Here is a 25,107-nt window from a genome sequence, read left to right as displayed (position 1 = left end):
ACCGCTATAGCGGAAGATGTGTCCGCAGATGTGTGGCTTTATCCCTACGAGTACCGCTATAGCGGAGGAGGTGTCCGCAGATGTGTGGCTTTATCCCTACGTGTACCGCTATAGCGGAGGATGTGTCCGCAGATGTGTGGCTTTATCCTTACACGGACACGCAGACAAACGGACAAGCCCCCCCAAAAAGCACGCAGAGCCCCCTATTTCAGAAAGAGAAGGCAATGAGCCCCAAAACCATTCAGGGGATTTTATTATATCTCCTGTCAAAAGAAGCAGATTATATTACAAAACTTCCCTTAAATAGAAAACACTGAGAGCGCATGTACTGGGCCCGGCGCAGAACAATACAAAAGGTATATATTATTATTATTATTTCCACTGTACATTATGTATAGAACGTCACCCTTAGACTTTGTCTTATGGGGTTGACGTGAGAAGCGTCTGCAGAACGTTGCTCCACACGTTACGAAGCAACGCTCTGCATCTGACACAGCCCCTGCCGTGCGGGGGCGACAGTGCTAATTGATGATATTTGTTGAGAGAGCAAAGATGGTCTTCCTGCTGCTAAAGGGACTGTGGGGTTATTTAACCATAGGCAGGATCCGGCTTCTAAACGCTTCATGTTCAAAGTCCCGAGGAAACTCGATTAGAGAATAAGAACTTAACAAAATAATAACTTCACTTCATATAGCGCGTTTCTCCCAATGGGACGCAAAGCGCTTAGCAATTACAGTATAGCGCGCAGTACGCATCACATAGCATTGTTACAGACACGGTCCCTGCGCAGGTGAGCTTACACTCTATGATTTTGGTGCCTGAGGCACAGGGTGATAAAGTGACTTGCCCAAAGTCACACAGAGCTGACACCGGGTATTGAGCCAGGTTCCCCGGCTTCACACTCAGTGTCATCGTGTCGGAGTCAGCGCCTTTACTCGCTGCGCCGCTCCTTCTCCCGCATTATTACAATAACGCATTATTTCTGCCATCAACCGAGATCAGACAAACCTCATTGGCGAAATGTCAAAATATGTGATCAGGACAACAGAAACGCACACACACATATACACACACACACGCGCACGCACTTCCTATCCACCCGGGAAATGGGACATCCAGGAAGGAAACTGTCCGGTCCAACATTCGGAATAATGTAACAGTGGCACACATACGTAACAGCGCTGCCCGCTCTGCTATACTGGCACACATACGTAACAGCGCTGCCCGCTCTGCTATACTGGCACACATACGTAATAGCGCTGCCCGCTCTGCTATACTGGCACACATACATAACAGCGCTCGCTGCCCGCTCTGCTATACTGGCACACATACGTAACAGCGCTCGCTGCCCTCTCTGCTATACTGGCACACATACGTAACAGCGCTCGCTGCCCGCTCTGCTATACTGGCACACATACGTAACAGCGCTCGCTGCCCGCTCTGCTATACTGGCACACATACGTAACAGCGCTCGCTGCCCGCTCTGCTATACTGGCACACATACGTAACAGCGCTCGCTGCCCGCTCTGCTATACTGGCATACATACGTAACAGCGCTCGCTGCCCTCTCTGCTATACTGGCACACATACGTAACAGCGCTCGCTGCCCTCTCTGCTATACTGGCACACATACGTAACAGCGCTGCCCTCTCTGCTATACTGGCACACATACGTAACAGCGCTGCCCTCTCTGCTATACTGGCACACATACGTAACAGCGCTCGCTGCCCGCTCTGCTATACTGGCACACATACGTAACAGCGCTCGCTGCCCGCTCTGCTATACTGGCACACATACGTAACAGCGCTCGCTGCCCTCTCTGCTATACTGGCACACATACGTAACAGCGCTGCCCGCTCTGCTATACTGGCACACATACGTAACAGCGCTCGCTGCCCGCTCTGCTATACTGGCACACATACGTAACAGCGCTGCCCGCTCTGCTATACTGGCACACATACGTAACAGCACTGCCCGCTCTGCTATACTGGCATACATACGTAACAGCGCTCGCTGCCCGCTCTGCTATACTGGCACACATACGTAACAGCGCTCGCTGCCCTCTCTGCTATACTGGCATACATACGTAACAGCGCTCGCTGCCCGCTCTGCTATACTGGCACACATACGTAACAGCGCTCACTGCCCTCTCTGCTATACTGGCACACATACGTAACAGCGCTCGCTGCCCTCTCTGCTATACTGGCACACATACGTAACAGCGCTCGCTGCCCTCTCTGCTATACTGGCACACATACGTAACAGCGCTCGCTGCCCTCTCTGCTATACTGGCACACATACGTAACAGCGCTCGCTGCCCTCTCTGCTATACTGGCACACATACGTAACAGCGCTCGCTGCCCTCTCTGCTATACTGGCACACACGTAACAGCGCTCGCTGCCCGCTCTGCTATACTGGCACACATACGTAACAGCGCTGCCCTCTCTGCTATACTGGCACACATACGTAACAGCGCTCACTGCCCGCTCTGCTATACTGGCACACATACGTAACAGCGCTGCCCTCTCTGCTATACTGGCACACATACGTAACAGCGCTCGCTGCCCGCTCTGCTATACTGGCACACATACGTAACAGCGCTCACTGCCCTCTCTGCTATACTGGCACACATACGTAACAGCGCTCGCTGCCCGCTCTGCTATACTGGCACACATACGTAACAGCGCTGCCCTCTCTGCTATACTGGCACACATACGTAACAGCGCTCGCTGCCCGCTCTGCTATACTGGCACACATACGTAACAGCGCTGCCCGCTCTGCTATACTGGCATACATACGTAACAGCACTGCCCGCTCTGCTATACTGGCATACATACGTAACAGCACTGCCCGCTCTGCTATACTGGCACACATACGTAACAGCGCTGCCCTCTCTGCTATACTGGCACAGGGCAGTTGTCAAAGGTTAGTGGGGGTATTTGTTGGCGTCTGCTGATTGACAGCTGAGGTTTTGCTATGTGATTGCAGCCAAGTTCCTGTATTAAATTAACCCTTACACTGCCAGAGGGGCCAGCCATATTGCAGTGCAGAGCATGACTGGCCTCTCCGGCACTGAAGGGGTTAATATTAGTGCTTTTGTTTCCTTGGCAGTCATTAATTGATCTCTTATTCCCTTGGACGTCTCATGGATTGCCACAGAGAGGACCCTCGGGTTCATAGTCTGTGCTGAAGTGAGGCCGGTTATACTCTAAAGCAGGTATCATAAATATTTATACAGAATCCCATTTACCTGCAGGAAACCAGCGGCACGACCGTTCTACACAGACAAGCGCTTTAGCACTAGAAGGTTAGAGGCGTTTTGACACGTATCGCTCCCGCATGGTCCCTTGCGCGGTCGCACACACACGCGGTCGCAGACGCTGTCAGACACACAAACACATTTCTATGTAACATCTCATTCTGAATTTACAATCCTAAAAATCAGAAAAAGAATATAAGAGGCAGAAAGAATATGAGACCTGCTTACTGGCATTCCTGCAGGAAAACCAGAGAAAAACATCGAAAAGAAACAATACAAACAACAGTAATACTGATTCCCGCAAAGCAGTGCAAGGGTTAAGTTCCGACACCATGGCGTCTCCTCTGGATAATTTATCTTCTGCAGGAGGACAGGAAAAGACAAAGGCCTGTTCTGCATCTCCCAGAATCCTTCACCTGGGCGAGTTCCCCGGGTCACAGGCAGATAGTCCTATATCCAGGCTCTCTCCAGACCCCTCACGGTGCTCCAGATTCCTGCATCTCGTCCTGCTCAGACCGGTTCTGTGCAGGTCGCCTCCTGCCCTGCTCCGTGTTTGCAGTAGGTAGCTGCCCTAATGCCCCAGCTCACAGGGTACCTCACATCTGGACACAGAGAGCTCCAGGTAACCCCAACTCCTAACAGCCCAGGTTCCACCAGCAGTGGGCATGACCGGGCCGTGTGGCTGCTGGCTCCCGTGGCACAGGCTGGTGACCGTGTGGCTGCTGGCTCCCGTGGCACAGGCTGGTGACCGTGTGGCTGCTGACTCCCGTGGCACAGGCTGGCTCCCGTGTGGCTGCTGGCTCCCGTGGCACAGGCTGGTGACCGTGTAGCTGCTGGCTCCCGTGGCACAGGCTGGTGACCATGTAGCTGCTGGCTCCCGTGGCACAGGCTGGTGACCGTGTGGCTGCTGGCTCCCGTGGCACAGGCTGGTGGGGGGTTGTGCCTGTGAGCCTCTCTGTGAGGATCTGCTTTCCAGGCGGGTTAAGGTTCCCCGGCTCACAGCTTGGTCTCCGGCCCGCACGGACTCAGAGGTGGAAACGAGTTCCGGATTCGCACGGCCTCCATGGCACAGAGATGCCCAAAGACTTTGTTGTACCAGTCAGGGGAGCGCCCCCTAGTAACAGGAGAAAGAGAAATGGGGCATTAGCTAGTAACAAAAACAATGTATAGGGTTATCGAATAGAACGCCCTATAACACCGCCAGTGGGAAGGTACAGTGCGCGCTGTGCGCCAGTGGGAAGGTACAGTGCGCGCTGTGCGCCAGTGGAAAGGTACAGTGCGCGCTGTGCGCCAGTGGAAAGGTACAGTGCGCGCTGTGCGCCAGTGGAAAGGTACAGTGCGCGCTGTGCGCCAGTGGAAAGGTATAGTGCGCGCTGTCCGCCAGTGGAAAGGTATAGTGCGCGCTGTGCGCCAGTGGAAAGGTACAGTGCGCGCTGTGCGCCAGTGGAAAGGTATAGTGCGCGCTGTGCGCCAATGGAAAGGTACAGTGCGCGCTGTGCGCCAGTGGAAAGGTACAGTGCGCGCTGTGCGCCAGTGGAAAGGTACAGTGCGCGCTGTGCGCCAGTGGAAAGGTATAGTGCGCGCTGTGCGCCAGTGGAAAGGTACAGTGCGCGCTGTGCGCCAGTGGAAAGGTATAGTGCGCGCCGTGCTTAAAGTTTTATCCCCTCCCAGTGTCCCGTGATCAGCGGGGAATATCCAATGAACAAAAACCAGTACAGGGGCGCATAGGAGAGGAAACAAAAGACACAATTAGTAATTTCATAACCAATTTATCAGTACACTTGGAACCTGTAGAACTTACTTTAAAATAGAAGGTGGATCGCAATAATCCCAAACGTCCGCAACACCCTCAAGGAAGGGGCCCAAATCTCTCTGAACCCCACGCCAAAAAGTCGCAGTATCTTGAAGGGAACCAAAAGTGCTCAGTCTGTGGGATGGTGTAAGGAAAGAGGCTGGAAACGCTATTCTTGTGCCGTCCCCGTGGGTATGCGCACTGCAGCTTCCGTCGTCACGTGACTACGTCGCTGCGTATGACCTCACCGCAACGCGTTTCGTGTCTCAACGACACTTCTTCATGTGACGACTCACTACGGAAGCTGCAGTGCGCAAACTCACGGGGACGGCACAAGAATAGCGCTTCCAGCCTCTTTCCTTACACCATCCCACAGACTGAGCACTTTTGGTTCCCTTCAAGATACTGCGACTTTTTGGCGTGGGGTTCAGAGAGATTTGGGCCCCTTCCTCGTGGGTGTTGCGGACGTTTGGGATTATTGCGATCCACCTTATATTTTAAGGTAAGTTGTACACGTTCCAAGTGTACTGATAAATTGGTTATGAAATTACTAATTGTGTCTTTTGTTTCCTCTCCTACGCGCCCCGGTACTTGTTTTTGGACACTGCCAGTGGGACTCTCTTATTGGTCATTATTGGAAGTGAGACACCAGTCCACCATGTGTCTGCAGGAGGCTTGAAGTGTAAGGACGATACTCGGCCTCACACAATGCATTATATTCATTTTTATGTATGGGATGTGGGATAATTGTGTGTTATTCCCAGCGCTCCTCTGCTCTCAGCGCTCCTTCTCCCCGAGCTCTCAGCGCTCCTTCTCCCCGAGCTCTCAGTGCTCCTTCTCCCCGAGCTCTCAGCGCTCCTTCTCCCCGAGCTCTCAGCGCTCCTTCTCCCCGAGCTCTCAGCGCTCCTTCTCCCCGAGCTCTCAGCGCTCCTCTGCTCCCAGCGCTCCTTCTCCCCGAGCTCTCAGCGCTCCTTCTCCCCGAGCTCCCAGCGCTCCTTCTCCCCGAGCTCTCAGCGCTCCTTCTCCCCGAGCTCTCAGCGCTCCTTCTCCCCGAGCTCTCAGCCTTCCTTAACCCTCCAGCATCCACGGCTCACTAGAGGTGCCACACCCAGCCGTGCTGCCCTTTAATCTGAACCCAGAGCCTGGGAACCCCTGTTACCTGAGGTCTGTCCTGCAGATGTACGTGAGCTTGGAGCGACCCATTCCACAGGGCTCCATGAGATATTGGGAGCTCAGGATCACCGCCTGCACCCCCTCTTCCAGCTGCCCAGTGGCATGGTCCAGTGATGTGGAGACCAGCATGCACCCTCCTCTGGGGAGGTCTGTGCGCCATTTTCTGTAGGACAGAGAACACATGGGTTGTGAGATTAGCCAATCAGGAGGTTCCATTGTGAGATTAGCCAATCAGAAGGTTCCATTGTGAGAATAGCCAATCAGAAGGTTCCATTTGGCAAAGGTCAAATGCGGTATTATTTTGTTCTGGGGGAACCCCATGCATGGGGTGGTCAGACATGCGACACTCTGATTGGCTAAGGCTTCTGCTATGGACACCCAGAACTCTTCTAACCTGTCACCTGTCAAAACTGCTTCTAGAATGTTCCATTTCTTCACAGTGAAGCTCAGCTAACATTTTAATATTAAACACACATGAAAAAAATAAAACAGCCGGCTGCGTTGTATGACGAGATAACCGCATTAATGGCGCCTTTATCTCACACAAGGTGCGGGCGTCTTGTATACAGGATTCCGGCGTATCCTACGGTTCCTGTTCTCTTGCTGGAATCCGTAGGTGACTTTAGTAAACCAGATACCATGTGAACAGCGAACACCCCCGATACCTGCTCCCCTGAATCGCAGCCTCTGAGTAACTACAGGAGTTAGGTGACCCAATTATTGTGCTATTGACAAGGCCTCGTCTAATCGCTGCTTTAAGGAGCAATCCAAGACAACACTTTTTTGCAACTGTTTTATATAGGATTGAAGCAGGGGTTCTCCGGAGCTGAACCCCCTTAATCTCAGCTCCGGGGACCCCCTACTTCCGGAGATACTTACCTCCGCAGTAGGTGCCGGTAGACACTCCGGCGGAGCTAGCTGGGCTTTAAAGTTTAAAGCTCCCGCGTCACATGGACCAATAGGAAGCCACACCGATGACATCACGGTTTCCCATTGGCCCCCAGGGCCTAAGATCTTTACACAGCGGACATATTGTGAACCCTGCTGGCCGAGGAGAGCGGTGACCGGCACCTAATTCAGAGGTAAGTATCTCCGGAAGCCGGGGGTCCCCAGAGCTGAAAGTAACGGGGTTCAGGCCCCGCTTCAATTATTTATATATAAAAAAATGCAAACAATGATTTGCCGTCTTGGATTTCCTCTTTAAAACCTTTTGCTTCGGATTCTCAACACGCTTCTGATCTAAGTGGCACCTAGTACACAGGTACCCTGAAATAACGCCCCCCCCAAAGCCCAATCTAAAGGAATCCCGAGAAGCCCGCCCTTAGCACATAAGAGTTCTCTGCGCCCTCCAGGCGCCGTCGTACCGGAGGGTGAGGAACTGGCGGCGGGGATGAGGAGCCATGCTATCCATCACGTAATGGAAGATCTCTGTGTTCTGATCCAGTGTCTCCACCACCTTCCCCTCCAGGAGGTCATCATCCCAAAGGTGGCGTTCCCGCAGCACGCGGTGCAGCAGCGCAGTGGGAGGGGCTTCCACCTCAGTTGACACCTTCCAGACACGCAAGGAGTGCCCATCACCCACCTACAGGGACAGATGAAGAGTGAGGAAGAGGAGGGAGGATCCCAGATTTCTGCATCCCAGCCATGGTCCTTCTCATTTCTTACCTTCTTACAGGACAGTTCTGTGTTCTCAGGGCCGGGTGTGGTCACCCAACCTTTGAAGCGTTCTGCAGACTCCTGAAGCAGACCCTGGATGCTGTTGTCTAGGAGGGAGGAGAGATCCCGGGGCTCTCCCTCTGAACCCCCGCACAGCTCCTCCAGGGACGGAGGGTGAGCGTCAGCAGCTATGTACGAATTCCGGGACTGGAGCATCATGTCATGAGGGATCTGAGATGGGACAACGGAGACCCCTATATATATAGGTGACCAGCATGCAACAGATACAGAATGATGAGTGTGTAGGGTGCTCAGATCTCTGGCCACAGAATGATGGGTGCACAGGGTGCTCAGATCTCTGGCCACAGAATGATGGGTGCACAGGGTGCTCAGATCTCTGGCCACAGAATGATGGGTGGGCAGGGTGCTAAGATCTCTAGCCACAGAATGATGGGTGCACAGGGTGCTAAGATCTCTGGCCACAGAATTATGGGTGCACAGGGTGCTCAGATCTCTGGCCACAGAATGATCTGTGCACAGGGTGCTCAGATCCCTGGCCACAGAATGATGGGTGCACAGGGTGCTAAGATCTCTGGCCACAGAATGATGGGTGCGCAGGGTGCTAAGATCTCTAGCCACAGAATGATGGGTGCACAGGGTGCTAAGATCTCTGGCCACAGAATGATGGGTGCACAGGGTGCTCAGATCTCTGGCCACAGAACGATGGGTGCACAGGGTGCTGAGAACCCTGGCCACAGAATGATGGGTGCAGAGGGTGCTCAGATCTCTGGCCACAGAATGATGGGTGCAGAGGGTGCTCAGATCTCTGGCCACAGAATGATGGGTGCAGAGGGTGCTCAGATCTCTAGCCAGCAAACCATCTCATTAGAGTACTAACAGCCTGTGATACATCTGATTACAATGGGGGATATTAGGTGGGAGATTAGAGATATCAGATTAAATTGGGATGTATTGGGAGATGTCAGATTGTGTTGGGACAAATTGAGATACAAGTCCGTTATAATGGGAGACTTTAGGAGATACTGGATGAGATGATCAAATATTGGGAGACTTGGGGGGGGGGGGGGGGAGACAGACAAGGTCCCAGATGTAGTAGATGGTGCAAAGGCGTATCTTATCTTGATGCTTATTCACTTGAATAGGCCTCAGCACCATTTACACGTTCAGGCCCGATGTCGGGACACAGAGATGCACTAAGGTTGTACCCGGGAGAGCAGTCGTCGTTATCTCTGTGCATTGCAATGTGCTGCTCAGCGATTACGGGAGGTATCAGATGATGTGCCCCGGACACACACAGATGAGCCAGGATGTGTGGGGTTACATTGGGAGACGCTGGCCCCCATGCCAGAGAACAGAGCCGTGCCATTCATGTGAATGGAATTGATCTGTTCCTTAGCACTGGAAGGCAACATCGCAGGCTGTTGGTAAGGGCCGGTGAGACTGATTGTGGGGTTATAATGGGTGATATTAGTAGGTATGAGAATGGGCCCGAGCCTCCCTGTGTGAGGTCTTGTTTCTCCCACCTGGAAGAGTTTCTTGCACTCCGTGATCATGTGTTGAAGCCCTTGAGTGGCCGCCATGTTCTCACTGAGGTCCTTATGATCCGGCTTCCCAGACGCTCCTCTCTTATGCATCATCCTGCAGGAAATAGCAGCGCGTCAGAAGCATCGAATGCGCATCCCTGAGCCCAACCCGCGGGAACGCAACCTGTGAAACCCAAACCCGCGGGAGCCCAATCCATGGGAACCCAACCCGCTGAAACCCAACCCACGGTAACCCAACCCATGGGAACCCAACCCGCTGAAAACCAACCCACGGTAACCCAACCCGCTGAAACCCAACCCGCGGGAGCCCAATCCATGGGAACCCACGGTAACCCAACCCGCTGAAACCCAACCCACGGTAACCCAACCCATGAGAACCCAACCCGCTGAAAACCAACCCGCTGAAAACCAACCCACGGTAACCCAACCCATGGGAACCCAACCCGCTGAAACCCAACCCACGGTAACCCAACCCATGGGAACCCAACCCGCTGAAACCCAACCCACGGTAACCCAACCCACGGGAACCCAACCCATGGGAACCCAACCCGCTGAAACCCAACCCACGGTAACCCAACCCATGGGAACCCAACCCGCTGAAACTGGCTGCTGATGGAAACTTACAGGGAGGCTTAGAAATAGCGTGGCATGCGACCACGTGGGGAATCTGTGGCTCTGTGATTGCCAGATACGGTGTGTGCATCCATGTGATAACGTGTCAGGAGATTACTGGGAACGTGGAACGTGTCCTCCCAAATACCCCGAGCAATAGGTCCCCTGCGGTTACTGCGCGGGGAGCTGGAGGTATAGATTCGCTCGGCGGGGCCGCAGCAAATCTTTTATACCAGGAACAGCTGGATTGGATGATTCACTCTGTAATGCTTTCGTGCAGGGCGCTCAACGCCAGTCCTAAAGACCCCTCAACAGGTCAGGTTTTCAGGATATCCCAGCTCCAGCACACGTGGCTCAATCAGTGCCTGCTTCAGCACAGGTGTCTCAATTAGTGGTTCGGTCTTCGATTGAGCCGCTTGTGCTGAAGCAGGGATATCCTTAAACCTATTGGGGGGGGGGGGGTCTTGAGGACTGGATTACCCCGGCTTTAATACAATCTTTTACGCTGCACGGCAAGAATCTCTGGCAGCACAGGGGTTAACAGACGGCGACGGTACCTGGGGGAAGAGCTCTCCTTCTTTGAGATGTTCAGGTGGAAGACGGAGGGCGCCAGGCACACTGCCAGGTTTCCTGCGCTCATCTGGTTCACCTGCGCACAGGAGATGTCGCTGAGGAAGCACAGCAGCGTTTGCAGGACCTCTCTGTTCTCATCCGGCATGAGCACGACGGCCGCCTGCACCGCCCGCAGCCGCTGCTCCTTCGGCACGTCTGGGGAGGGCACAGGAGACGTGGGAAAAGGGCTTTAGGGGGTCACCAGTGATAGCTACAGCATTTATTAGGGGTGTCCTTGTTCCAAGTGCAGACAGGCGCCATGCCATTATAATGCTAAATCTGTCCGTTTCTAGATCACACAATTGGGCATTTTAATAGTGGTGCGTCTATCTCTCCTGTATGTACCACACCATCATAAATAATCCCATTACTGACACCATCATAAATAATCCCATTACTGACACCATCATAAATAATCCCATTACTGACACCATCATAAATAATCCCATTACTGACACCATCATAAATAATCCCATTACTGATGTACCACACCGTTATAAATAATCCCATTACTGATGTACCACACCGTTATAAATAATCCCATTACTGATGTACCACACCTCTGCGCTGTACGCAGGACACACGGTTTATCTATTGTAATCACTTGTGGATGAGGGAGGTTAGTAGAGTCCCTGCCAGAGAGATTACTGCCCATGGTGGTGACATTAATACTCAGCAGGGGTATCGGTGGCTTCATCATTAAGCAGCACCTTGAAAAAAAAGTTATGACAACTTCTGCCTCCTATCTGGTGTGGGCCACTAGTCTGAGACCACTCTGTCCAAACCTTGGACCAGTTCTCAACTCCAGTTCTCAAGGGCCACCATCAGGTCAGGGTTTCAGAATATCCCTGCTTCAGCACAGGTGGCTCAATCAGTTGGTCAGACGTTGACTGGCCACCTCCAGTCCCCAAGGGCCACCAACAGATCAGGGATTATGGATATCCCTGCTTCAGCACAGGTGGCTCAATCAGTGCTGAAGCAGGGATATCCTCAAAAAACCTGACCTGTTGGTGTCCCTTGAGAACCAGAGTTGCTACCCCTGGCTTGGACCCATTACCCCTAATTGCCGTGTATAGTGCTAACACTGAAAAGGAGTTATATAAATGTAATTATCTGCAGAACAGAGAAACTACTAACACAAAGACACACACACACACACACACACACACACATAACCCTGCACACACACACACACACACACACACACCCGCACACACACACACACACACACACACACACACCCGCACACACACACATAACCCTGCACACACACACACACACCCGCACACACACACACACACACACACACCGCTAGACCTTCTGGTGAAGAAGGGGTTTTACATCTCAGAATAACAGCATCTACGTTTCCTGCCCAAACACATCATGGATCCCTAAAGTTTCCTCGTCTCCGTACACCACAAGCGCCTCATTATATCCCGGGTTAGAGGTGGTATGGAGGTTAGAAGCTCCTCATTATATCCCGGGTTAGAGGTGGGATGGAGGTTAGAAGCGCCTCATTATATCCCGGGTTAGAGGTGGTATGGAGGTTAGAAGCACCTCATTATATCCCGGGTTAGAGGTGGTATGGAGGTTAGAAGCTCCTCATTATATCCCGGGTTAGAGGTGGGATGGAGGTTAGAAGCTCCTCATTATATCCCGGGTTAGAGGTGGGTATGGAGGTTAGAAGCTCCTCATTATATCCCGGGTTAGAGGTGGGTATGGAGGTTAGAAGCTCCTCATTATATCCCGGGTTAGAGGTGGGATGGAGGTTAGAAGCTCCTCATTATATCCCGGGTTAGAGGTGGGATGGAGGTTAGAAGCTCCTCATTATATCCCGGGTTAGAGGTGGGATGGAGGTTAGAAGCGCCTCATTATATCCCGGGTTGAGGTGGGATGGAGGTTGGAAGCTCCTCATTATATCCCGGGTTAGAGGTGGGATGGAGGTTAGAAGCTCCTCATTATATCCCGGGTTAGAGGGGGTATGGAGGTTGGAAGCTCCTCATTATATCCCGGGTTAGAGGTGGGATGGAGGTTAGAAGCGCCTCATTATATCCCGGGTTAGCGGTGGGATGGAGGTTGGAAGCTCCTCATTATATCCCGGGTTAGAGGTGGGATGGAGGTTAGAAGCTCCTCATTATATCCCGGGTTAGAGGGGGTATGGAGGTTAGAAGCGCCTCATTATATCCCGGGTTAGAGGTGGGATGGAGGTTAGAAGCTCCTCATTATATCCCGGGTGAGAGGTGGTATGGAGGTTAGAAGCTCCTCATTATATCCCGGGTTAGAGGTGGGATGGAGGTTAGAAGCTCCTCATTATATCCCGGGTTAGAGGTGGTGTGGAGGTTAGAAGCTCCTCATTATATCCCGGGTTAGAGGTGGGATGGAGGTTAGAAGCGCCTCATTATATCCCGGGTTAGAGGTGGTGTGGAGGTTAGAAGCTCCTCATTATATCCCGGGTTAGAGGTGGGATGGAGGTTAGAAGCTCCTCATTATATCCCGGGTTAGAGGTGGGATGGAGGTTAGAAGCTCCTCATTATATCCCGGGTTAGAGGTGGTATGGAGGTTAGAAGCGCCTCATTATATCCCGGGTTAGAGGTGGTATGGAGGTTAGAAGCTCCTCATTATATCCCGGGTTAGAGGGGGTATGGAGGTTAGAAGCGCCTCATTATATCCCGGGTTAGAGGTGGGATGGAGGTTAGAAGCTCCTCATTATATCCCGGGTTAGAGGTGGGATGGAGGTTAGAAGCGCCTCATTATATCCCGGGTTAGAGGTGGGATGGAGGTTAGGAGCTCCTCATTATATCCCGGGTTAGAGGTATGGAGGTTAGAAGCTCCTCATTATATCCCGGGTTAGAGGTGGGATGGAGGTTAGGAGCTCCTCATTATATCCCGGGTTAGAGGTTGGATGGAGGTTAGAAGCGCCTCATTATATCCCGGGTTAGAGGTGGTGTGGAGGTTAGAAGCTCCTCATTATATCCCGGGTTAGAGGTGGGATGGAGTTTGGAAGCGCCTCATTATATCCCGGGTTAGAGGTGGGATGGAGGTTAGAAGCTCCTCATTATATCCCGGGTTAGAGGTAAGGAGGTTAGAAGCTCCTCATTATATCCCGGGTTAGAGGTGGGATGGAGGTTAGAAGCGCCTCATTATATCCCGGGTTAGAGGTGGGATGGAGGTTGGAAGCTCCTCATTATATCCCGGGTTAGAGGTGGTATGGAGGTTAGAAGCTCCTCATTATATCCCGGGTTAGAGGTGCTATGGAGGTTAGAAGCGCATTATTATATCCCGGGTTAGAGGTATGGAGGTTAGAAGCGCCTCATTATATCCCGGGTTAGAGGTGGGATGGAGGTTAAAAGCGCCTCATTATATCCCGGGTTAGCGGTGGGATGGAGGTTGGAAGCTCCTCATTATATCCCGGGTTAGAGGTGGTATGGAGGTTAGAAGCGCCTCATTATATCCCGGGTTAGAGGTGGTATGGAGGTTAGAAGCTCCTCATTATATCCCGGGTTAGAGGGGGTATGGAGGTTAGAAGCGCCTCATTATATCCCGGGTTAGAGGTGGGATGGAGGTTAGAAGCTCCTCATTATATCCCGGGTTAGAGGTGGGATGGAGGTTAGAAGCGCCTCATTATATCCCGGGTTAGAGGTGGGATGGAGGTTAGGAGCTCCTCATTATATCCCGGGTTAGAGGTATGGAGGTTAGAAGCTCCTCATTATATCCCGGGTTAGAGGTGGGATGGAGGTTAGGAGCTCCTCATTATATCCCGGGTTAGAGGTTGGATGGAGGTTAGAAGCGCCTCATTATATCCCGGGTTAGAGGTGGTGTGGAGGTTAGAAGCTCCTCATTATATCCCGGGTTAGAGGTGGGATGGAGGTTGGAAGCGCCTCATTATATCCCGGGTTAGAGGTGGGATGGAGGTTAGAAGCTCCTCATTATATCCCGGGTTAGAGGTGGGATGGAGGTTAGAAGCGCCTCATTATATCCCGGGTTAGAGGTGGGATGGAGGTTGGAAGCTCCTCATTATATCCCGGGTTAGAGGTGGTATGGAGGTTAGAAGCTCCTCATTATATCCCGGGTTAGAGGTGCTATGGAGGTTAGAAGCGCATCATTATATCCCGGGTTAGAGGTATGGAGGTTAGAAGCGCCTCATTATATCCCGGGTTAGAGGTGGGATGGAGGTTAAAAGCGCCTCATTATATCCCGGGTTAGCGGTGGGATGGAGGTTGGAAGCTCCTCATTATATCCCGGGTTAGAGGTGGTATGGAGGTTAGAAGCTCCTCATTATATCCCGGGTTAGAGGTGCTATGGAGGTTAGAAGCGCATCATTATATCCCGGGTTAGAGGTAAGGAGGTTAGAAGCTCCTCATTATATCCCGGGTTAGAGGTGCTATGGAGGTTAGAAGCGCATCATTATATCCCGGGTTAGAGGTATGGAGGTTAGAAGCGCCTCATTATATCCCGGGTTAGAGGTGGGATGGAGGTTAGAAGCTCCTCATTATATCCCGGGTTAGCGGTGGGATGGAGGTTGGAAGCTCCTCATTATATCCCGGGTTAGAGGTGGGATGGAGGTTAGAAGCTCCTCATTATATCCCGGGTTAGAGGTGGGATGGAGGTTAGAAGCGCCTCATTATATCCCGGGTTAGAGGTGGGATGGAGGTTAGAAGCTCCTCATTATATCCCGGGTTAGAGGTGGGATGGAGGTTAGAAGCTCCTCATTATATCCCGGGTTAGAGGTGGGATGGAGGTTAGAAGCTCCTCATTATATCCCGGGTTAGAGGTGGTATGGAGGTTAGAAGCACCTCATTATATCCCGGGTTAGAGGTGGTATGGAGGTTAGAAGCTCCTCATTATATCCCGGGTTAGAGGTGGTATGGAGGTTAGGAGCTCCTCATTATATCCCGGGTTAGAGGTGGGATGGAGGTTAGAAGCTCCTCATTATATCCTGGGTTAGAGGTGGGATGGAGGTTAGAAGCGCCTCATTATATCCCGGGTTAGAGGTGCTATGGAGGTTAGAAGCTCCTCATTATATCCCGGGTTAGCGGTGGGATGGAGGTTAGGAGCTCCTCATAATATCCCGGGTTAGAGGTGGGATGGAGGTTAGAAGCTCCTCATTATATCCCGGGTTAGAGGTGGGATGGAGGTTAGAAGCTCCTCATTATATCCCGGGTTAGAGGTGGGATGGAGGTTAGAAGCTCCTCATTATATCCTGGGTTATAGGTGGGATGGAGGTTAGAAGCTCCTCATTATATCCTGGGTTAGCGGTGGGATGGAGGTTAGAAGCTCCTCATTATATCCTGGGTTAGAGGTATGGAGGTTAGAAGCGCCTCATTATATCCCGGGTTAGAGGTGGGATGGAGGTTAGAAGCTCCTCATTATATCCCGGGTTAGAGGTGGTATGGAGGTTAGAAGCGCCTCATTATATCCCGGGTTAGCGGTGATATGGAGGTTAGAAGCTCCTCATTATATCCCGGGTTAGAGGTGGGATGGAGGTTAGAAGCTCCTCATTATATCCCGGGTTAGAGGTGGTATGGAGGTTAGAAGCTCCTCATTATATCCTGGGTTAGAGGTGGGATGGAGGTTAGAAGCTCCTCATTATATCCCGGGTTAGAGGTGGGATGGAGGTTAGAAGCTCCTCATTATATCCCGGGTTAGAGGTATGGAGGTTAGAAGCGCCTCATTATATCCCGGGTTAGAGGTGGGATGGAGGTTAGAAGCTCCTCATTATATCCCGGGTTAGCGGTGGGATGGAGGTTGGAAGCTCCTCATTATATCCCGGGTTAGAGGTGGGATGGAGGTTAGAAGCTCCTCATTATATCCCGGGTTAGAGGTGGGATGGAGGTTAGAAGCGCCTCATTATATCCCGGGTTAGAGGTGGGATGGAGGTTAGAAGCTCCTCATTATATCCCGGGTTAGAGGTGGGATGGAGGTTAGAAGCTCCTCATTATATCCCGGGTTAGAGGTGGGATGGAGGTTAGAAGCTCCTCATTATATCCCGGGTTAGAGGTGGTATGGAGGTTAGAAGCACCTCATTATATCCCGGGTTAGAGGTGGTATGGAGGTTAGAAGCTCCTCATTATATCCCGGGTTAGAGGTGGTATGGAGGTTAGGAGCTCCTCATTATATCCCGGGTTAGAGGTGGGATGGAGGTTAGAAGCTCCTCATTATATCTTGGGTTAGAGGTGGGATGGAGGTTAGAAGCGCCTCATTATATCCCGGGTTAGAGGTGCTATGGAGGTTAGAAGCTCCTCATTATATCCCGGGTTAGCGGTGGGATGGAGGTTAGGAGCTCCTCATTATATCCCGGGTTAGAGGTGGGATGGAGGTTAGAAGCTCCTCATTATATCCCGGGTTAGAGGTGGGATGGAGGTTAGAAGCTCCTCATTATATCCCGGGTTAGAGGTGGGATGGAGGTTAGAAGCTCCTCATTATATCCTGGGTTAGAGGTGGGATGGAGGTTAGAAGCTCCTCATTATATCCTGGGTTAGCGGTGGGATGGAGGTTAGAAGCTCCTCATTATATCCTGGGTTAGAGGTATGGAGGTTAGAAGCGCCTCATTATATCCCGGGTTAGAGGTGGGATGGAGGTTAGAAGCTCCTCATTATATCCCGGGTTAGAGGTGGTATGGAGGTTAGAAGCGCCTCATTATATCCCGGGTTAGCGGTGATATGGAGGTTAGAAGCTCCTCATTATATCCCGGGTTAGAGGTGGGATGGAGGTTAGAAGCTCCTCATTATATCCCGGGTTAGAGGTGGTATGGAGGTTAGAAGCTCCTCATTATATCCTGGGTTAGAGGTGGGATGGAGGTTAGAAGCTCCTCATTATATCCCGGGTTAGAGGTGGGATGGAGGTTAGAAGCTCCTCATTATATCCCGGGTTAGAGGTATGGAGGTTAGAAGCGCCTCATTATATCCCGGGTTAGAGGTGGGATGGAGGTTAGAAGCTCCTCATTATATCCCGGGTTAGAGGTGGGATGGAGGTTGGAAGCTCCTCATTATATCCCGGGTTAGAGGTGGGATGGAGGTTAGAAGCTCCTCATTATATCCTGGGTTAGAGGGGGTATGGAGGTTAGAAGCGCCTCATTATATCCCGGGTTAGAGGTGGTATGGAGGTTAGAAGCACCTCATTATATCCCGGGTTAGAGGTGGGATGGAGGTTGGAAGCTCCTCATTATATCCCGGGTTAGAGGGGGTATGGAGGTTAGCAGCTCCTCATTATATCCCGGGTTAGAGGTGGGATGGAGGTTAGAAGCTCCTCATTATATCCCGGGTTAGAGGTGGGATGGAGGTTAGAAGCTCCTCATTATATCCCGGGTTAGAGGTGGGATGGAGGTTAGAAGCGCCTCATTATATCCTGGGTTAGAGGTGGGATGGAGGTTAGAAGCGCCTCATTATATCCCGGGTTAGAGGTGGGATGGAGGTTAGAAGCTCCTCATTATATCCCGGGTTAGAGGTGGGATGGAGGTTAGAAGCTCCTCATTATATCCCGGGTTAGAGGTGGTATGGAGGTTAGAAGCACCTCATTATATCCCGGGTTAGAGGTGGGATGGAGGTTGGAAGCTCCTCATTATATCCCGGGTTAGAGGGGGTATGGAGGTTAGCAGCTCCTCATTATATCCCGGGTTAGAGGTGGGATGGAGGTTAGAAGCTCCTCATTATATCCCGGGTTAGAGGTGGGATGGAGGTTAGAAGCTCCTCATTATATCCCGGGTTAGAGGTGGGATGGAGGTTAGAAGCGCCTCATTATATCCCGGGTTAGAGGTGGTATGGAGGTTAGAAGCTCCTCATTATATCCCGGGTTAGAGGTGGGATGGAGGTTAGAAGCTCCTCATTATATCCCGGGTTAGAGGTGGGATGGAGGTTAGAAGCTCCTCTTTATATCCCGGGTTAGCGGTGGGATGGAGGTTAGAAGCTCCTCATTATATCCCGGGTTAGTGGTGGGATGGAGGTTGGAAGCTCCTCATTATATCCCGGGTTAGAGGTGGGATGGAGGTTGGAAGCTCCTCATTATATCCCGGGTTAGAGGTTAGAAGCTCCTCATTATATCCCGGGTTAGCGGTGGGATGGAGGTTGGAAGCTCACATTGGTAAATTTGTAGGAAGGTCTCCGTCAGTTTGCTGGTGAAGATGGGCTCAGGCAGGTCCCGGAAATACTGCTTCAGCAGGTCAGCCACATCGTACGCCGACTGCCCCGTGTAACCGACGTGGTCAGGAGACGCCTCGTTCATCTGCCGCAGGACCTGGATACGAGATTTCACACCGGACTTCCGGAAGATCCCTACCTGGGAGGCAAAGGGATACTGGTCAAGCTGGGACTGACCAGGGGCGGAGATTGGGAAAACGCAACGCTGGCGGTCAGTGACATTAAAGAGATCGGTGAAACCGGTTTGCAAATTAAGAAATTTGCGGCTGAAGAAAAATTTGCAAAGATTTGAAGTTTCCCCAGAAAATCACATCCTATGAATATCGTATTTAGACGGCGCTCGGCGCCAGCTTTTGCAAATACGTTGGCGAATTCAGTTGGCGAATATACCAGTAAATATTGACCACATTTGGCAAAATTCGCAAACGTGCATAAATAAATTGGGCGAATCTTTGCATTTGTTGACAAACGTCCTTCGCTGCAACGTTTGCCAAATTCCCACATTTCTTTATAACATCTGTGAGAACTTTTGCAAAGTGACCTGGAAACTGAGGACAAATTCACCTATTTGTAAAGAATTCAGCCCAGAAATGCAGAAAACCTGAACTCGCAAGAATTCATTTCCTGAGATTATAACCATTTCCAAGAAAAAAAAAAAAAAATACTCTTGTTTGTTAATGGGGACAGGTAATGCTCAATGCAACACCTGAGTGACATGAAGTCCTTTGTGGGGCAGGCATGGGGGAGGCGTGGGAGAGGAGGTGCGGGGGAGGAGGCACGGGAGGGGGCGTGGGGGAGGAGGCGCAGGACAGGTAATGCTCAATGCAACACCTGAGTGACATGAAGTCCTTTGTGGGACAGGCATGGGGGAGGCGTGGGAGAGGAGGTGTGGGGGAGGAGGCACGGGAGGGGGCGTGGGAGAGGAGGTGCGGGGGAGGAGGCACGGGAGGGGGCGTGGGGGAGGAGGCGCAGGACAGGTAATGCTCAATGCAACACCTGAGTGACATGAAGTCCTTTGTGGGGCAGGCATGAGAAAGGCGTGGGAGAGGAGGTGCGGGGGAGGAGGCACGGGAGGGGGCGTGGGGGAGGAGGCGCAGGACAGGTAATAATCAATGCAACCCCCTGAGTGACTTCAAGTCCTTTGTGGGGCAGGCATGGGGGAGGCGCGGAGGGGCACGGGGAGGAGGCGCATGGAGGCACAGAAGGAAGAGGCACAGGGGAGGTGTGGGGGAGACAAATGGGATTCGTGGGGGGAGGCGCGGCGCAGAGCGAGACGTGGGGGCGGGGCTGCGCAGGGCGCAGTGGAAATACCTGGTCCAGGCACTGGCTGCGAATGTAGCGCATGGCCTGCTGGATGCTTTGCGGTAGCGGTTGTCCCGTTCTTTGCACATTAATAATCGGGGGGACCCCAAATACGGCTCTGCCTCGGTAGTCAGGAACTTTGCTTCTCTTCATGAATTTGGGAACTGTCCTGTTACCAAGAAAACAGTCAGAGAGTAAGAGAGCGTAAGAGAGTGTCAGTGTCAGTCATAGAGTGTCAGAGTGTGAGTGTCAGAGAGTAAGAGAGAGTAAGAGAGTGTCAGTGTCAGAGTGCGTGTCAGAGATCATGAGTGTCAGAGTCAGAGAGTGTCAGAGTCAGAGAGTGAGAGTGTCAGGGAGTCAGAGTGTGAGAGTCAGAGAGAGTGAAAGTGTCAGAGTGTGAGAGAGTGTCAGAGAGTCGGAGAGAAAGAGTGTCAGTGTGAGTGTGTCAGAGAGCGTAAGTCAGAGAGCGTTTAGGGGAGCAAACACACCAGAGAAAATAAGCACTTTGCATGGGCAGAGCGGAGGCATGCATGGGCAGAGCGGAGGCATGCATGGGCAGAGCGGAGGCATGCATGGGCAGAGCGGAGGCATGCATGGGCAGAGCGGAGGATGCATGGGCAGAGCGGAGGATGCATGGGCAGAGCGGAGGATGCATGGGCAGAGCGGAGGCATGCATGGGCAGAGCGGAGGCATGCATGGGCAGAGCGGAGGCATGCATGGGCAGAGCGGAGGCATGCATGGGCAGAGCGGAGGCATGCATGGGCAGAGCGGAGGCATGCATGGGCAGAGCGGAGGCATGCATGGGCAGAGCGGAGGCATGCATGGGCAGAGCGGAGGCATGCATGGGCAGAGCGGAGGCATGCATGGGCAGAGCGGAGGCTGCATGGGCAGAGCGGAGGCATGCATGGGCAGAGCGGAGGCATGCATGGGCAGAGCGGAGGCATGCATGGGCAGAGCGGAGGCATGCATGGGCAGAGCGGAGGCATGCATGGGCAGAGCGGAGGCTGCATGGGCAGAGCGGAGGCATGCATGGGCAGAGCGGAGGATGCATGGGCAGAGCGGAGGATGCATGGGCAGAGCGGAGGATGCATGGGCAGAGCGGAGGCTGCATGGGCAGAGCGGAGGCATGCATGGGCAGAGCGGAGGATGCATGGGCAGAGCGGAGGATGCATGGGCAGAGCGGAGGCATGCATGGGCAGAGCGGAGGCATGCATGGGCAGAGCGGAGGCATGCATGGGCAGAGCGGGGGCATGCATGGGCAGAGCGGAGGATGCATGGGCAGAGCGGAGGATGCATGGGCAGAGCGGAGGGTGCATGGGCAGAGCGGAGGATGCATGGGCAGAGCGGAGGATGCATGGGCAGAGCGGAGGATGCATGGGCAGAGCGGAGGATGCATGGGCAGAGCGGAGGATGCATGGGCAGAGCGGAGGCATGCATGGGCAGAGCGGAGGATGCATGGGCAGAGCGGAGGCATGCATGGGCAGAGCGGAGGATGCATGGGCAGAGCGGAGGATGCATGGGCAGAGCGGAGGATGCATGGGCAGAGCGGAGGATGCATGGGCAGAGCGGAGGATGCATGGGCAGAGCGGAGGCATGCATGGGCAGAGCGGAGGGTGCATGGGCAGAGCGGAGGATGCATGGGCAGAGCGGAGGCATGCATGGGCAGAGCGGAGGATGCATGGGCAGAGCGGAGGATGCATGGGCAGAGCGGAGGATGCATGGGCAGAGCGGAGGCATGCATGGGCAGAGCGGAGGCATGCATGGGCAGAGCGGAGGCATGCATGGGCAGAGCGGAGGCATGCATGGGCAGAGCGGAGGCATGCATGGGCAGAGCGGATGCTGCATGGGCAGAGCGGAGGATGCATGGGCAGAGCGGAGGATGCATGGGCAGAGCAGAGGCATGCATGGGCAGAGCGGAGGATGCATGGGCAGAGCGGAGGCATGCATGGGCAGAGCGGAGGCATGCATGGGCAGAGCGGAGGCTGCATGGGCAGAGCGGAGGCATGCATGGGCAGAGCGGAGGATGCATGGGCAGAGCGGAGGCATGCATGGGCAGAGCGGAGGATGCATGGGCAGAGCGGAGGCATGCATGGGCAGAGCGGAGGATGCATGGGCAGAGCGGAGGCATGCATGGGCAGAGCGGAGGCATGCATGGGCAGAGCGGAGGCTGCATGGGCAGAGCGGAGGCATGCGTGGGCAGAGCGGAGGCATGCGTGGGCAGAGCGGAGGATGCATGGGCAGAGCGGAGGCATGCATGGGCAGAGTGGAGGCATGCATGGGCAGAGCGGAGGATGCATGGGCAGAGCGGAGGCATGCATGGGCAGAGCGGAGGCTGCATGGGCAGAGCGGAGGATGCATGGGCAGAGCGGAGGATGCATGGGCAGAGCGGAGGCATGCATGGGCAGAGCGGAGGCTGCATGGGCAGAGCGGAGGCTGCATGGGCAGAGCGGAGGCATGCATGGGCAGAGCGGAGGCTGCATGGGCAGAGCAGAGGCATGCATGGGCAGAGCGGAGGCATGCATGGGCAGAGCGGAGGATGCATGGGCAGAGCGGAGGCATGCATGGGCAGAGCAGAGGATGCATGGGCAGAGCAGAGGCATGCATGGGCAGAGCAGAGGATGCATGGGCAGAGCGGAGGCATGCATGGGCAGAGCGGAGGATGCATGGGCAGAGCGGAGGCATGCATGGGCAGAGCAGAGGATGCATGGGCAGAGCAGAGGCATGGATGGGCAGAGCGGAGGATGCATGGGCAGAGCGGAGGCATGCATGGGCAGAGCGGAGGCTGCATGGGCAGAGCAGAGGATGCAGACATAGAGATCAGACGGGTGAGATTACACCGGCGCTGCTCACCATGCCCACCCCTGCTTGCTGGGCACAGAGTACTTCTCCATGATGGAGGTGAGTCGGAGAAGGGACAGCTTCTGCAGGAGATTGAGCTGTGCAGCCGACTGTCTGTTAATCTCCAGCGACGCGGAGCTGACACTCGGCCGGTGCGAGTTCTGGAAGCTGTGCCAGCGTAACTTCCTGCCGGGGAGACCGGGAGAGACTGTCCGTGACCCAGGAATCATACAACATAAGGACTGACAGTCACTGGGAGAGGGTCAGGAAACACTCACTGGGGAAATCGCACTGGGGTTCGGGGGCAAAATGTGCATTAAAGTCAATAGAACGTCATTAATGTACCTCATGGACAGCTGTGTCAGTATAGCTCTATACTGCAGCATATTACCTTCGGTGGAACAGGGAACATATACATATGTACTTCAGCTTCAATGTAAATGTAATATATAACAAACAGATAGAAGGTAAAACAAGATCAGGTCAGTTCCTTTCCCTGCGTGCTACAATATAACAATATGCTGTGATGCCGTCTTCTCTGTGCTGGAGAAGGTTTTAGTCTCCTTCAGTTGAATGAAGCTGACTTTATTCCCAGTACTGAGAAGCAGCGTGTCAGTATATTGAACGAGGGCCACAAATGTTAGCGGATCTCAGACACTAATTCCCAGGTGTATCCTAACCATGAATTTCATGACTAAATGTGTCCCTACCATACCTACTGGAAGGCTTGTTAGATGTCTCTACTACTCTTTAAATACCATTGTAGTATAAAGTTACAGTATTAATGTTTTCTCTGACCAACCTGCAGGGCCTTGTTAGCGATGCCCCCACCCCGGAGTCCCTCCTCTCTCTTATCTCCGCCTCCTCCGTCTCGTTCAGCGAGTTCCCCGTGCTGTCGAAGTCACTGGCCGAGGTACCCACGTCGGACATGGACCTCTCCTCGTAGGTGAGGTGCCTGGCCGAAAAGGCCTGTTCTCCCCCAGAGTCCGTCCCCTCATCCAACTCCGGACACATGGCTCGTGACCACATGTCTACCATTCGCTGGAGACCCTGTACGTGATGGAGAACGTCATCCAGGTGCCCAAAGAGGTCGCTATCGTCATCCAGCTCAAGGAGGTCCCCACTGCCTGCCAGGGAGGGGGGGACATTGTCGTAGATGCTGGAGCGACTTCCCATAGAACTGCCGGACCCCCTCCTCGGTCTCCCCTCTAACCCGTGAGAGTCCATGCTGCTGCAAACTGAATGTCCCAAAGACTTGCTCCCCATCTTCCAACTCTCCAGGAGCACCTGGGTAGCTGGGCACAGACTTTCAATGGAGAGAGACCTGGGGAAGGTACCAGGCTTGTGGTCCGTTGGGATGCACACAAGGCGGTCTGACTTTTGGGAGAGCCTGTGCCGTACCCGCTCTCCCCCACCCATCTCATAGTCTTCCAGGTACAATCCCCTGCGCTGGCCATCCAGCTGGGGCTTTCTCATATTGCCACTGGACGCACACTTAGTCCTGTAACCGGGATGAAGAAAATCCTTCTCGTATCTCGGAGAAGGAATGTCACCTTCACCATTGCACTGGTCCAGGTGTCTCCTGTTATCCCTCCCAGAATCCTCCAGTGGGGGGCTAACCGAGCCTCCTGCTGTCGGGTCCTGCGTGCTTTGGGGTTTCTCCTTCCTGCGTAGAGACTCCATCCTCTTCAGAAAGCCCCTCGTCTTCCTTTTCTTGGTCTTCTCCTTCAGCCCCCGGCGGTGAGGAGCCAAGGACTGGTCACTATGGCTCCTGCATGGCTTGAACAGGGATGGCGAGCTGGACACCGGGGAATGTCCCTGCGGGGGGGTTATAACAATGTCTAAGACCCCCCTGGTGCTGCTGACACTATGCAGAGAGGAGGCCTCCAGCTCCGCGCTCTGGTCCGTCAGGACGCTGTCACGGCTGGAGGTGCTCTTCATAGTAGGGGGGGCAGTGAACATTGGGGACAGGAGGTCAACGGAGTCCAGGCGAGACCAACGACCCCGTTCCCTCTGGAACGTCCATCGGTCACTGATTGCGCACTGGTCATCTTCATCAGAGTCTTCATTCTACAGTGAGGGGACAAGGTTCGGAAAAAGTTACAGATGGGGGGAGGGGTCATTAAACCCTTCCTCACTGACTGTGGCGTCAATATATCAGCAAG

The 25,107-nt window shown here is 53.4% G+C and overlaps 1 protein-coding gene across 4 annotated transcripts in view; it reads right to left on the bottom strand.

The window, feature by feature from the left end:
• Nucleotides 1–236: 236 nt before the first annotated feature.
• STARD8 (StAR related lipid transfer domain containing 8) overlaps nucleotides 237–25,107 on the bottom strand; it is a 124,714-nt gene continuing 99,843 nt past the window's right edge. For all 4 annotated transcript variants that reach the window (XM_075573571.1, XM_075573573.1, XM_075573574.1 and 1 more), the window contains 10 exons: nucleotides 23,745–25,012; nucleotides 22,955–23,128; nucleotides 20,114–20,273; nucleotides 18,743–18,941; nucleotides 10,616–10,826; nucleotides 9,426–9,540; nucleotides 7,891–8,112; nucleotides 7,590–7,807; nucleotides 6,212–6,388; nucleotides 237–4,374 (listed from right to left, as the gene is read on the bottom strand). In XM_075573571.1, the coding sequence (XP_075429686.1) occupies nucleotides 4,257–4,374; nucleotides 6,212–6,388; nucleotides 7,590–7,807; nucleotides 7,891–8,112; nucleotides 9,426–9,540; nucleotides 10,616–10,826; nucleotides 18,743–18,941; nucleotides 20,114–20,273; nucleotides 22,955–23,128; nucleotides 23,745–25,012 (2,862 nt within the window). In that variant the 3' untranslated portion in view covers nucleotides 237–4,256. The remainder of the gene's footprint in view (nucleotides 4,375–6,211; nucleotides 6,389–7,589; nucleotides 7,808–7,890; nucleotides 8,113–9,425; nucleotides 9,541–10,615; nucleotides 10,827–18,742; nucleotides 18,942–20,113; nucleotides 20,274–22,954; nucleotides 23,129–23,744; nucleotides 25,013–25,107) is intronic.

Source organism: Ascaphus truei, chromosome 16 (assembly GCF_040206685.1).
Source record: "Ascaphus truei isolate aAscTru1 chromosome 16, aAscTru1.hap1, whole genome shotgun sequence".
Lineage (NCBI taxonomy): Eukaryota > Metazoa > Chordata > Amphibia > Anura > Ascaphidae > Ascaphus > Ascaphus truei.
Note: the sequence above shows the minus strand (reverse complement) of the source record. Positions and strands in the feature narration are given on the sequence as shown.